The 15,377-nt window shown below is 42.0% G+C and overlaps 1 protein-coding gene across 6 annotated transcripts in view; it reads right to left on the reverse strand.

The window, feature by feature from the left end:
- Positions 1-15,377, reverse strand: part of SZT2 (SZT2 subunit of KICSTOR complex) — a 484,798-nt gene that overhangs the window by 233,158 nt on the left and 236,263 nt on the right. For all 6 annotated transcript variants that reach the window (XM_030207429.1, XM_030207428.1, XM_030207430.1 and 3 more), the window contains exons 34-37: positions 14,688-14,751; positions 10,935-11,120; positions 9,238-9,624; positions 980-1,175 (exon numbers count right to left, since the gene is read on the reverse strand). In XM_030207429.1, the coding sequence (XP_030063289.1) occupies positions 980-1,175; positions 9,238-9,624; positions 10,935-11,120; positions 14,688-14,751 (833 nt within the window). The remainder of the gene's footprint in view (positions 1-979; positions 1,176-9,237; positions 9,625-10,934; positions 11,121-14,687; positions 14,752-15,377) is intronic.

Consider the following 15,377-nt stretch of genomic DNA (forward strand, 5'->3'; position numbering starts at 1 on the left):
GGGGGACAAAATTCCCCAGGCCCGCCGAGATCAGGCCACCGGCATTGCAGTTCCTGGTCTCACCTGCCTGCCCTTGGCTCCGTCGACAGTGCCCCTCCGTCTGCCACCGGGCCCCCTGCATTCAAATCGGCAGCGCCTCATCTCCATATGAAAACAGCAGATCACCTCCCTTTGGGCCCTCCCTGTGTCCTGCCCTCGTGGAAATCGGAAGTTACATCAGACGAGGGCAGGACACAGTGAGAGAAGGCCCGAAGGGAGGCGATCTGCCGCTTTCATATGGAGGTGAGGCGCTGCCGATTTGAATGTAGGGGGCCCGGTGGTGGACAGAGGGGGGCTGTTGACGGGGCTGGGAGTGGGCGGGTTGAGACTTGGGACTGCGGCACCAGCAGCCTGAGAGCAGGGGGGTGGCGTCGAGGGGGGGGCGGCTCAGTCTCTCGGCGGCCCTGATCATTATCTCCCCTCTTCCAAAGTATACATTTCCAAATTAGCACCATCATCCTATTCAATTGAGTAACTTTCCCAAGACAGAACTTCTTCCTCCTGTATGAAGACCCACTCCTAACATGGAACTTCTTGAATCTCAGAAACGCTCCAGTGTGGCATCACTTTCTATTACATTCATTCAACTGCTTTTCACATTTCAGCATCTCCTCTCCCACACTAAATCCATACCATGGATTATTTTTTAAATCTCCACCAAGCTCCAACGCCCACTGATTGTTACATTTGTACCCCATGCTTTCCCATTCATGGCAGGCTCAATGCAGCTTACATGGGGCAAAGGAGGGTTAAGTGACTTGCCCAGAGTCACAAGGAGCTGCCTGTGCCGGGAATCGAACTCAGTTCCCCAGGACCAAAGTCCACCACCCTAACCACTAGGCCACTCCTCCACCTGCATCACCTTACACATGCTCCTACAAGAAGTCCCACATCTCACTTGCATCCCCTCTCTCAGATCATATATGTTTCTTCGACTCACCTGTGCTGCTGTGCGACAGTGAAGGAACGGAGTCAGCCTGGCTCAGAGCAGAAAGCACTGTGGGTGAGTTCCATTGCTCAGACGGCGATGCTGTCTCCACCTCCACCTGATCAGTTTCTGTATCTTCTGGGAAGTGAGGAACTGTGCTGGTCTTTTCAGTCATAGAAGAGTCTGCTAGGGAAATCCCTTCTGACACCTTCAGCATAGGAGGTGGGAATAAATGGGGGGGGGGGGGGGAGGGAATGAGGAAAGTGGGAGAAGTAAAGCACAAGATGGAGGAATAAGAAGGGAGACAAAAGGAAAAATCAAGTATCAGAAGAAGAAAGCACAGATGAAAAGACAGGCAGAGTAAAGAAAAGGTTTATTCTTCATAGACCGTCTGAAAGCACAATTAATTGCTCACCCAAGGGGGAAAAAAAAAAAGAGATCAAGGAAGGGTAATTCTAATCAGTACCAAAAACAAAACATTAAGACCAAAAAAGGTGTCTGTTATAATTACAGAAATTACTGGGGTAATACGAAGCCCATGGCAGTAAGTGGCTTGCAAGTCGCTGCGGGCTGAGCTAACCCCGTGTGGCTCCTGGCACTTTCCACTGACCCAATGCCTGGTTAACTTGGCATTTGAAGTTAGGACAGATGTTTTGCTGTTGGTAACTTTGACTGAATTTCAGCAGTAACCAGACCCTGTTGCTCCTAACCTAGGCGATATTCAGCAGTGTTACCCCAAGAAATGCCACCGAATATATCAGCAGCCAGCTAAGCTCAGCAGGGCTGAAGCAGGCAGGAGCCTTTTCCATTTGAATATCCACCCTCATACATCAAAAAACCACTATTTTATATAAATGTGTTCAAAACACTGCCACTCTCCTGCCACTCAGATATATATTGCTATTGTGAAGTCAACCCAACACACCTTTTAAATGGCTCTATGAATGTTAACAACAATAAAAATATGGAAAATAAGGTTATACCTTTCTGTTGATCAGTCACACACCGGTTTATGCTTGCCTACCAGTAGAAGAGACTGAGAAGAACTAGTTTGATGATATGTTCTTATTTACGGATCTACGCAACCCGCAGCTGTCTCCAGCGGATGGTAGGTGAGGCAGGCCTGTACAGTCTGCATATGGTCTGTGGGCCACAGGAGTTGAAGTATAGTTCCCTCAATAAAAACTTAAAAAACAAAATAAATCTGAAGAAAAAAGGACAGCGTGCAATAGGATTAGAATCAGCCAGGGTCAGAATAATAGCCCGGGGGTGTTAACTGTTGGTTCTAGGTTTCCCCGCCTCTCCTCTCCTGTATTTGGACCAAAGTTGGTCCAAGGAGATGATGGTTGGTGTCTTCGGTCTTTTCCCCTTATCTTTGTGGGGAGGCCAGCAGTGAGGTACTGGGTGGAGCAACTCTGAAATCTCCTGGGACAACAGCAGAAGCCCATTTTTTAGGGAGACAGCCCCTAAATTCACTTGACGACTGGTGTCAGGATCAAAGTCTAGATCCTCTTTTCTCTTTCAGACTTTCTGGCTTCTTCCAAGATTGCCTGGAGAAAATTTGGCCTTAAATTCTTTGCAGGTATAGACAGTGGTCACTCCATGTTATAGGAGGCCAACGCAGTGGCACACATTGCCGTCACATCCAATTGTTGGATTTTTTTTTTTTTTTAAAGGAGGTGAAGCAATTTCAGCCACCTGGGCATCTGGTAGTTCTTCCTTGGGACCTCAACCATGCTCTTTCTACCTTGGTGAAGACGCCATTTGAGTCTATTAATGATGTGAAACTAAAAGTGGTATTTCTGGAGGTGATTTATTCAGTTTGAAGGATCTCCAAGTTGCAGGCCCTCTCTTATCTGGTGCCTTTTTTGGTGAAGATCAAGGGAAAAATACTGATTAGGCTAATTCCCTTCTCTTTTGCCCAAGGTGGTGGTCCACTTTCATTGTAATCAATTGTTATCCTCCTTATCTTTGGAAATAAGAGAGGTTTGTTGGGGGGATTTCAAGTTTGCATCGTAAGTACATAAGTATTATCATACTGGGACAGACCAAAGGTCCATCAAGTCCAGCATCCTGTTTCCAACAAGATCCCAAAAAAGTACAAAACTATTTATGCTGCTTATCCCAGAAATAGTGGATTTTCCCCGTCCAATTTAATAATGGTCTATGGACTTTTCCTTTAGGAAGCCATCCAAACCTTTTTTAAACTCTGCTAAGCTTTACCACATCCTCTGGCAACGAATTCCAGAGTTTAATTACACGATGAGTCAAGAAAAACTTTCTCCGATTCATTTTAAATTTTCTACTTTGTAGCTTCATCGCATGCCCCCTAATCCTAGTATTTTTGGAAAAAGTAAACAGACGCTTCACGTCTACCTGTTCCACCACTCATTTTATAGACCTCTATCATATCTCCCCTCAGCCGCCTTTTCTCCAAGCTGAAGAGCCCCAGCTGCTTTAGCCTTTCCTCATAGGGAAGTCGTCCAATCCCCTTTATCATTTTCGTCTCCCTTCTCTGCACCTTTTCTAATTCCACTATATCTTTTTTGAGATGCAGCGACCAGAATTGAACACAATATTCAAGGTGTGGTCGCACCATGGAGCGATACAAAGGCATTATAACATCCTCATTTTTTTCCCCATTCCTTTCCTAATATATCTAACATTCTATTTGCTTTCTTAGCTGCTGCAGCACACTGAGCAGAAAGTTTCAACGCATCATCGACGACGACACCTAGATCCCTTTCTTGGTCTGTGACTCCTAATGTGGAACCTTGCATTACGTAGCTATAATTCGGGTTCCTCATTCCCACATGCATCACTTTGCACTTGCTCACATTAAACGTCATCTGCCATTTAGATGCCCTGTCTCCCAGTCTCGTAAGGTCCTCTTGTAATTTTTCACAATCCTCCCGCAATTTAACGACTTTGAATAACTTTGTGTCATCAGCAAATTTAATTACCTCACTAGTTACTGCCATCTCTAGGTCATTTATAAATATGTTAAAAAGCAGCGGTCCCAGCACAGACCCTCGGGGAACCCCACTAACTACCCTTCTCCACTGACAGACTTAATAGAAAAATGACTAAAAACTAGTTTTGGAAACACCAATGTGGACATTTTTGTGAGAAAAACATCCAAATGCAGATTTATGCCACTTTTGGAACGTTTTTCTCTTTTAAAAATGAGCTCCATAGTCACATTCATTATCAATATACGCTTAAACCAAAAATCCAACAATGTTGCTATCAAGCTATGATATCTGAATGTTCTAATGTGTGCTAATTAGATGTTTAATTAGTGTTATGCTGACATCGTATTATATATCTTTCATTTGAATTTCAGTGCTGTTAAATGCACTCGATCTGCAGCCCCTCCCTACCTCTCTAATCTCATCTCCCTCTACGTTCCTACCCGTAACCTCCGCTCTCAAGACAAATCCCTCCTCTCAGTACCCTTCTCCACCACCACCAACTCCAGGCTTCGCCCTTTCTGCCTCGCCTCACCCCATGCTTGGAATAAACACCCTGAGCCCATACGCCAGGCCCCTCCCTGCCCATCTTCAAATCCTTGCTCAAAGCCCACCTCTTCAACGTTGCCTTCGGCACCTAACCACTACACCTCTATTCAGGAAATCTAGACTGCCCCAACTTGACATTTCGTCCTTTAGATTGTAAGCTCCTTTGAGCAGGGACCGTCCTTCCTTGTTAATTTGTACAGCACTGCGTAACCCTAGTAGTGCTCTAGAAATGTTATGTAGTAGTATATTTTTGATACTGTTCATGGTAGTTCTATTATTAGGTTTAAATTTACTGTTTTCAAGGTTTACCTCATTTATTGTATTTATATTTATTCTTGGGCTTTTTACTATTGTTATGCTGTTAATAAAATTGTAAGTTTTATGTTAAACTGTACCTGCTGTCCACCGCCTTGGGTGAATCTCTTCAAAAAGGCGGTTAATATTCTCAATAAATAAACAAACATTAATCTTCTCCCCACCTCGCACTGGGATACACATTACCTGCACTGATAGAATATGACAGGAATGTGATATAAATGACATATACGTCATCCTAGCTCTTGTTCGCCATTTTCAGGGCATAGAACCCAGTACTACTCGGCTTAGATTTGTTTTGATTCTATCCTCTTTTTATCTAGAGATCCTTTGTGGTTTATCCCAAAGGATATTGTTTTTGTCTAGATCATCTCTACCAGGAGGGCATTGCAGGCATCCACTACCCTCTCCGTGAAAACATACTCCTAAGTCTACCACCCTGAAACCTCAATTCATGTCCCTGTCTCTGGAAAACATTTGCTTGCATATTGATATCTTGCAATTATTTAAACATCTGCCTCTCCTTTTCTGTAGGATATACTGTACGTATTCAGGTTGCCAAGTCTCTTCTCCTATGTCTTTTCGCACAAACCCTGAACCTCTTTTTGCTGCCTTTCTGGGAACTGCTTCACTTCTTTTTATGTCCTGAGCAAGAAATGGCCTCCAAAACCAAACATATATCCACAAAATTGGAGATGATTTTCCACTTAAAATGTAACTAATACAAAAGGCCCTGTTTACTAAGCCGCGGTAACTTTTTAACAGGCACTAAAAATAGCACATGCTAAAGACACCCATATATTCCTAAGGGTATCTCTAGCATTAGCAGGCGGGAAAAGGTTTGCATGCCTACAGCACGGCTTAGTAAACAGGCTCCTAAATGTTCAATAGTGGAAGATTTTGATTTCACCAGAGATGCATATAAATAGAGAGAGAGGGGGGGGGGGGGGGGGGGGGAGGGCATCCTGGTCATCCAATCATTGGCTTTAAAAGCGCCTTACTTCGTCTGAATTTTTTAATGTTACTCAATCATCAACAGTATCCTCCTCATTTATTTTTTCTTTTTTGATAAAAAATTTTTATGTCCATTGAAGTATAAGTTGAGATTCCATATCAACATTTCCTAAAACCTCCTCTTAAACACTCTACTTAATCAAGAATGAAAACTTACTAATGCAGGACGAAGGGAATCACTTAAGATTTACAGAGACCTGTACATAATATGTAAACGGCTTTGGTTGCTCCACTCATGATATTCCTCAAATCCAAATAGCCATTCACTCTGAAGTAAAATCATCGATGCTGTATCATCTGGTACTGAATTCTTCTTTCCATATTCTAGGTCTTACGGAAGCTTGGTTGAACAAACATAGAAAAATGTAGGCAGAAAAGGACCACATGGCCTATCCAGTCTAGCCATCCATTCCATTTACACTCCCTATCGCGCCTTTAGAGATCCTATGTACTTGTCCCAAGCTATCCTGCATTTGCGGTATCTTCCATCTTAAGTAGAGGAGTGTGGTAGCCGTGTTAGTCCACTCTTAAAGATGACTGTTCACTTTTGTTTCTTTTTCCAAAAGTTTGTTCATTTGCTTTTTCATGCGGCTGTATGCGGTATCTTCCAACTGCTTTCATCTTCACCACTTCCACCAGGAGGCCGTTCCACAATTTAGCCCCTCTTTCCAGTGCTTCTTTTTAACCGAAAGAGACTTGTCTCCTGTGCATTTCTGCCACATAGGTATTTAAAGGGAATGGGACTTCATATAACATCTTTCTGTGGTTTTTGCAACTACATTCAAAGTGGTTTACATAGTCTATACAGGTCCTTATTTGTACCTGGGGCAATGGAGGGTTATGTGACTTGCCCAGAGTCACAAGGAGCTGCAGTGGGAATTGAGCCCAGTTCCCCTGGATCAAAGCCCGCTGCGTTAACCAATAGGCTACTCCTCTATCTCTATCATATCTCCCACCTTTCTTCCAAAAACTACATATTGAGATCTTTAAGTCAGTCTCCATACACTTTATGACAAAGACTACTATCATTTTTGTAGCTGCCATCCTGTTTAGATCTTTTTGAAGGTTTGGTCTCCAGAATTGCACACAATATTCTAAATTAGATCTTACCTTGAATTGAGGTTGAAGGGGGGCAGACTCAGGACTAATGTCAGGAACTATTTTTTTCACGGAGAGGGTGGTGAATATGTGGAATGCCCTCTTGCGGGAGGTGGTGGAGATGAAAACGGTAATGGAATTTAAACTTGTGAGGGATAAACACAAAGGAATCCTGTTTAGAAGGAATGGTTCAGTGGAATCTTAGTGGAGTTTGGGTGGCGACGCTGGTAATTGGAAACAAAACGGGAGCTGGGCAGACTTCTACGGTCTACGCCCTGATCATGACTGAATAGATAGGGATGGGCTGGAGTGTAAATTTTAAGGGGCTTCGATGTTAGCTTCAGAACGTAGTACAAGAACAGTACTGGGCAGACTTCTACGGTCTGTGCCCTGAGGATGGCAAGGATAAATCAAACTCGGGTATATATATATATATAAAGTATCACACAGCATGTAAAATGAGTTTATCTTGTTGGGCAGACTGGATGGACCATACAGGTCTTTATCTGCCGTCATTTACTATGTTACAGGAGCATCGTCACCACTTTTTTTCTTCTGGCCATTCCTTTCCCTATGCACCCAAGCATCCTTCTAGCTTTCACAGTCGCCTTTTCTGCCTGTTTGGAAATCTCAATATCATCACACACGATTGCACCCAAGTCCTGCTCTTCTTTCGTGCACAAAAGGTCTTCAGCCCCTAAACTGTACTGTTCCCTCAGGTTTTTGCAGCCAAATGCATGACCCTGCATTTTTTAGCATTAAATCTAAGCTGCCAAATTTCAGAGCATTCCTCTAGTTTCGCTAAATCCTTCCTCATGTTATCAATACTATCAGTGGTGTCTACCCTATTGCAGATTCTGGTATCATCTGTAAAGAGTCAAACCTTATCAGACAGCGCTTCGGCAATATCGCTTACAAAGATGTTAAAAAGAACCGGCCCCTGCAGCAAACCACTGGTAACATCCCCTTCCTCAGAATGAGCTCCATTTACCACTACCCTCTATCGCTTTCCACTCAACCAGTTCCTAATCCACTCAGTCACTTTAAGGCTGGATTGAGGGTGAGCACTAGATGTATATTTTAGTTCTGCACAGATGACAAATAACTAAACTGAGAGCCCTCGGTATGGGTTTGATTCCCACTCTGGCAAATTGTGATCTTGGGCAAGTCATCTAACCCCCTATTGCCCCGGGTACAAAACAAACTTAGACTGTGAGCCCAATAGGGTCAAAGAAAGTACCTGCATAACTTTGGTAGTGGCAACAGAAAGGTGGTTTATCAAATCCCTTCCCCTTTCTCTTTCAATCACTTAAAAACAACTGCAAGTAGTACAAACGCAAGCCAGAGTCATGAAACACTCTTTGAAGCTGACATGCAATTCTAGACTTGTGAATTATGGATTATTCTTAATTACTACAAACATTTTTTTGGGTTGATACTTTCGTTACTTAATTGTTCACTGCAGAGAAAGACATTAATACAGGAAAAAAATATAAGAATTGATCCATAAAAATAAATATGTATTATATTTTTATTAAACAATATTTTTCATCCATGACCCTTACTAAGTATTCTCTTTCCTTGTCCATAACCCCAGGTATGCCTCTCCCATGCGGGTCATGGATTTTCAGTTAATTCAACTGTCAGTTGAAACAAAAATCCTTACAATGGGTCACGGATTTCATAAATGTATCCAGTGTCCCAATGACCACAGGTTCACTTTCTCTTCCCTCCCTTAATTCACTAATGCACTTGTCCTCTCCACTGATTTCAACTTCTCAGTCTTGCTTTCCCCACTAGTCCCAGAATCTCCATTTTTCTTTTATCTCTATCCAAATGTATTTCTTAAACTTGATGAAAATTCCAGCTTCTCCCTCTCTCAAAACTCACCCCCACTGATCTCAAATTTCACTTAACTCTGTCCCATTGATCTCAGCTTCTTTTGAGTTCTTCATAAGTACATAAGTATTGCCATACTGGGAAAGACCAAAGGTCCATGAAGCCCAGCATCCTGTTTCCAACAGTGGCCAATCCGGGTCACAAACACCCGGCAAGATCCCAAAAAAGTACAAAACATTTTATACTGCTTATCTCAGAAATAGTGATTTTCCCCAAGTCGGTTTAATAATGGTCTATAGACTTTTCCTTTAGGAAGTTGTCCAAACCTTTTTAAAACTCTGCTAAGCTAACTGCCTTTACCACATTCTCTGGCAACAAATTCCATTGACCACATTTTCCCCCACCCCTTCCCTCCAGAGACCAACCTCTTTACGGCTCTGCCTTTTCTGCTCTATATCAACCAAAATACCCCAATGACCTCACCTTGTCCTTCTCAGCTGCCATGCTGCTGTCTGCTGGCATTGTGCTCTCTGGCTCAGCCGAGTGGTGACTGCTAGAAGATTCCTCTCTCTCTATCCATGCTTGATGCGACTCCGTCCTTCTTTCCATAATACGAGCTGTACTTTTTTCCTTCTGTATCCCAGATAAGATGATGTCACCATCTTCCTTCCTCTGATTGTTCTGGGAATTCCGGCTATCCTGACGGAGTTTGGCTGCTTCAGCCTCCCCTAGTGGAGGTTGAAAAGATACAGGTGTGGACAATACGGGGCACATATGTCTGACTGATTGGTGACGGTTGATAGACACAAAGTGATAGTCATCTTCCTCCTCATTGATCACATAGCCTGGGAGGTTCATCCTGCGAAATTCCTGACACCAAAGAAAATATATTTAGGACACAGAAACCAAGAACTGTCTCTCTGCAGCAGGCAATAGACTGAACGCCCTCAGCCAAGTGACAAAAGGATCTACACAGATATGGAGTTACTTATCCAAAGCCAAATTCCTGTATGTTTCTCTTTGAAAACTTGGCTCTGTCATACTGTAACACTATTATAACAGCAAGCAATGGGTCTGAACCTCCTGCATCACCATCAGAAAAGAAACAAAGGCTTCAGAACTTAGTACAAGAATAGTTCTGAGCAGACTTCTATGGTCTGTGCCCTGAGAAAGGCAAGGACAAATCAAACTCAGGTATACATTTAAAATATCACATACCATGTAAAATGAGTCTATCTTGTTGGGCAGACTGGATGGACCATAAAGGTCTTTATCTGCCAACATTTACTATCTATGTTAAACTAGGTATAGGAGAATGAGCAAGGATGGATCAAAACTCACACAACAAAATACCTCCCTGCTCTAACTATAGTGAACTCATGAATCAAAAAAGTGTCAGATATACAATAGAAATCAGGTAAACATTTCCAAGAACATTTGCCACTGAAAGCTGGCTAAATATGTGACCATCAAAATCAAGGAAAATAAAATGGAAATGTGAGTTTGAAGAAGCACCAGGAGACTCAATATATCCTTTGTTACACAAAGACGACTGGCGTTTAAGTAAACCAGTGTGACACATGGAAAAAAAATGATAAACCAGGTGATAAGCTGTAGAACAGGACTCAAGACAGTGGCAGTCAGTGGGTCTATCAGGTGAAGGGACATGACCAATGCAACAAAGATCTGTGCTAGTCCCGTTCACATCACTGTCTTTATAAGTGACACAGGCAGTGTGTGTCTGTTTTCCGCTCAAGCAAAAATCTTCAAGAGTAGCCCTGACAGATGTAAAATAATTTTTAAAAAACTGGAAAATGGTCAAAGGTCTGACATGGTTTATGTTTATTATACAGCTCTTCATGAATAAAACAGATTAGTTTGCAATACATTTCAATAATAAAAATTTAGAAAAAGAAAGACAGCCAAGGGAAGGAAATTTACAAGCTGGCAAAAAGACATGGAGGACTGTTAAAGCAGCTCTGAATTTCCTACGTGAGGTTTCAAGCAGAAGATACTGCAGTAATGACTTCCACAAATGGCAAGACAGGTAGTAGAATACTGTTATTTATTTTACGTGAATTTACTTTGCATCTTTTTCAGTAGTAGCTCAAAACATACAAAAACATCTAGAAAATACTTTATCATTTCTGTAGGGGAAGTTGAAAGAACAAAATCTTTACCTCTTTAAACTTCTCAAGGGAATGGTCACACCCAAAAACAAACTGCAGCAGAACCAGCTCACTACGACAATTGGGGTGGTCCTGAGAATCATACACATGATTTGCTACCTTGCGTAGTATGGCAGTAGTAATAAATCGTGAATGACGAAGAGCTGAAACAATTTCATCTTCCAGAAGCCACTGTATCTATGGACAGAAAATCAAAGGCAAGTAAACCCATAAGATCAACATGATGGTCACATCCGAATTACACTACATTATCCATTACTTATATTTCGCATATACCAAATCTGCTTCAAAGCAGATTACGAAAGACAAACCAGAGACAATATTCTGGAAGTACAAGATGCAGTCAGTTTACATCCACACAACTAGACTAACAATTTCAACTAAACTAGCACTTATTTATGGATGACATGTTTCTGAAACAAGACCGTCTTGATAAGTTTTCAAAAACTCACAGTCATGCATTTGAACAACAGACATAAGAAGCGAATTCCGTAGCCTGACAACACAGTAAGAAAATAATGCAAAGACATTTGGAAACACCAGTTTTGGTTGGATGCGAGTCCCATCGATTAAATGACACAAATAGGACAGGGCTAGGCCATGAGTGATCTTAAATACAAAACAGTATAATTTAAATTCAATCCTAGCCTCATAAGTACACAAGTATTGCCATACTGGGACAGACCAAAGGTCCATCAACACTGTTTCCAACAGTGGCCAATCCAGGTCACAAATACCTGGCAAGATCCCAAAAAAGTACAAAACATTTTATGCTGCTTATCCCAGAAATAAGCAGTGGATTTTCCCCAAGTCCATTTTAATAATGGTCTATGGCTTTTTCCTTTAGGAAGCCGTCCAAACCTTTTTTAAACCCCACTAAGCTAACCACCTTTACCACATTCTCTGGCAACGAATTCCAGAGTTTAATTACACGAGTGAAGAAATATTTTCTCCGGTTCGTTTTAAATTTACTACTTTGTAGCTTCATTGAATGCCCTCTAGTCCTAGTATTTTTTGAAAGAGTAAACAGATGCTTCACGTCTACCCTTTCCACTCCATTCATTATTTTATAGATTACTATCATATCTCCCCTCAGTCATATTTTCTCCAAGCTGAAGAGCTGTAGCCACTTTAGCCTTTCCTCAGAGGGAAGTTGTCCCATCCCCTTTATCATTTTTGTCGCCCTTCTCTGGCCTCAACTGGCAACTAATGTAATTGAGTATACCAGGGTGAAATTCTGTCAATCTTACCGTGTTTCCCCGAATATAAGACACTGTCTTATATTAATTTTTCCTCCCCAAGACCCACTAGGTCTTATTTTCAGGGGTGGTCTTATTTTTTTTCGGGGAAACATCGGGGTCGCCACCCCCACCCAAGGTTGCCCCCCCAACCGAGGTCGCCGGGCCCCCCCTCCACCCGCCCTCCGTCGCTCCCAACCTTCGGAGCAAGCAGCAGCAGGGCAGACCTCTCCTTCCTTCTGTGCCTCGCCTTCGCCTGACGTTACGTTACGTCAGGCGAGGGCGGAACACGGAAGGAAGGAGTGGCCTGCCCTGCTGCTGCTTGCTCCAAACTTGCGAAGGAAGGTGAAAGGAGGCGTTTCAGGTACTGGTAGTTCTGGGAGCGATGGAAGGCGGGTGGAGGGGGGGGGGGGCCCGGCGACCTCGGGGGTGGGGGGCGGCAGCCTTTGTCCGGCTCTCGGCGGCCCTGCTTCAGGTAGGTCTTACTTTCGGGGGAGGCCTTATAATACAAATTTGCAGCAAAACCCCGGTAGGCCTTATTTTCGGAGTAGGTCTTATTTTCGGGGAAACACGGTATTTAGAGAACAAATCACTTGAAGAGCAGTATTTCGCAGTGTGTAATTTTCTTAACAGGTGTTTCAAGCAGTCGAAATATAAGATATTACAGTAATCCAGTTTTGATAATATAAGTGCCCTACACCACCAATCTAAACTGATCCTGGTGAAGATAATCACAAATGCTTCTAATATTACGCATTAGCCAAAACCAACTTTCTACAAGATGACTGACCTGTACCTCCATTGTTAACTTTTGATCTTCTAAAACAACACCCACAATCTTCAATGAGACAAATTATTTACTACAACAGTATCATCTGTGGCCCAAATAAGAAGAAACTTTATCATCACCATTCAACTTTAAACGAGCATTAGCCATCCAGGATGCAATTAAAGAAATACAGCGCTCAATATTTGACTTCATCTGTGATATATCGGAAAGAGTAGGGATTAAAACAGTAATATCATCAGCATATATTAACACTTGAAATCCTGCATTTTTCAATTCAACACCCAAAGACAACATAAGAACATTAAATAAAATAGGAGAGAGTGAAGACCCCTGAGGAACTTCGCTATCAGAAAAGGTACCATTCATCTTAACCATCTAGGACCTCATGGTAAGGAAGCCCCTAAACCAGTTCAAAACATTGCCCATTATACCAATACCATTAAGTATGTTTAACAATAAACCATGTAGAGAGCTCAAGCTGCGTAATGAGAATCTTCTTTCCTCTATTTAATAGCAGTCTGGCCTCTGCCAGAACACAACGTAAAACTGGCACGGAAACCTGACTGAGAAAAACGTCAAATTTCTCCAACTAAGAAGTCAACTGTATGGTAACCACAGCTTCCACGAGTTTTGCCAAGAAGCTGTGACCAAGATCTCTCTTGTTCTTCAGGATAGGTGTAAATATATAATCTCTCCTAAAGAGTTAGGAAAGGAACCAAAGAACAAAGAATCTGTGATCTAATTAAACACTCTGAAACTTACAGGGGCAGATTTCATAAACTGAGTGGACAGTTATCTAATTGACAATGTGACCCTTAAAATTTAGTAATCAATTGATTTACCTCTGTCCATTGGACAGGATAAAAATGAGAGGAGGCTGCACCACAAACATACCCAGACAGTAAGGAAGGTTATAATAACATGGACAAACCCAAACAAGAACCACTAAACTACTGTAATGCAACAACAAAGGAAACTATACTTCAATGTGGCCCAAGGGATGAGGGAAACCTAGCTTTGTATAATATTTCACTTTTCTCTATTGTTATCTTTACTGTTGATATCATGTTGTTCTATGAATATTTTTGATGATATATGACTAATTGATGCAGTAGCTTCTCTTGACCTTGTGAAAGGTTGTGTCAAATGTGAGAAAATAAAATAAATAAGGTGGATTTACCCCATCAGATCCAAACAATTGAAACAGTATAGAAATTACACAAAACAATGGGACGGTCATACTGCATGCACAAAATGAACATATCGTATAGTGTCACAGTCAAACAACAGCATTTTTACTAAATTTACACACAAAAGGAAGGGGACTCAACCACATTAATGCAGAATGTATGAGGGAAGAAGAAGGGCAAATAAACCACAGCAAAATCACAGTTGCTGTAAGGAAAGGCTTAAACTACTGCTGTGGCTGATATAATGGGTAAGAACGGTTAGCTTGGCAGAGTTTAAAAAGGTTTCCTAAAGGACAAGTCCATAGACCACTACTAAATGGACTTGGGAAAAATCCACAATTTCGGGAATAACTTGTATAAAATGTTTGTACGTTTGGGAAGCTTGCCAGGTGCCCTTGACCTGGATTGGCCGCTGTCGGGGACAGGATGCCGGGCTCGATGGACCTTTGGTCTTTTCCCAGTATGGCATTACTTATGTACTTATAACTTATGATGGCCAAGGTTGATGCAGCAAGTGTGTTCTTACCTGTGTCATGGTAATTTCAATAGCCTGTCTTTGTATAATAGGGAGCCTGGACAGGGCTGAGTGCCTGAAAGTGACAGGAAAAAGGGAGTAAGATTTACACTAGGAGCAGTCATGGATTACAGAACATGCTATGAGACACAAATAAAGCATGAGGCACTGCGTAATTTAATTAAAGAGAAAACCACGTGTTCAATTTCCTATAGTTACACAGCACGTTAGAATGACAATGAACATCAACCTCTAGATAAAACAATGCTTATTTGAGAAGCTTAAACATCTAATAGAACCCACTAGCAATGGATGCTAGAGAACAGAGAAAATATTCCTAAAGTAGGTGGCCAGCTGAGCGCCAGTGATCAGAGGACTGGTTTAATATAACAACGAAAGCTAAGAGGAATCGCACAAAACTCTAACACCTGGATTTCAAACACAGCTTTATTCACACAGTGGTGTTGGCAGGGTGGAAGGAGATAGCTGACCTGGAAGAACAGTGGACTAAAACTAGGAGCTTAATGTGAAACGAGAGGAAATGAGAGACATGCAGTTTTTAAAAAAAAAAGTGCCTAAAACAGTAAAGGCAAAAATGAGTAATCAAAACATACAAGAGAACACAAAGGAAGACAGCAGATACAATGGGGTAAAGTTGAAAGACATGAGATCAGCATTTAGGATGGCAAATGCATGAAAAAC

Source organism: Microcaecilia unicolor, chromosome 6, assembly GCF_901765095.1.
Source record: "Microcaecilia unicolor chromosome 6, aMicUni1.1, whole genome shotgun sequence".
NCBI lineage: Eukaryota > Metazoa > Chordata > Amphibia > Gymnophiona > Siphonopidae > Microcaecilia > Microcaecilia unicolor.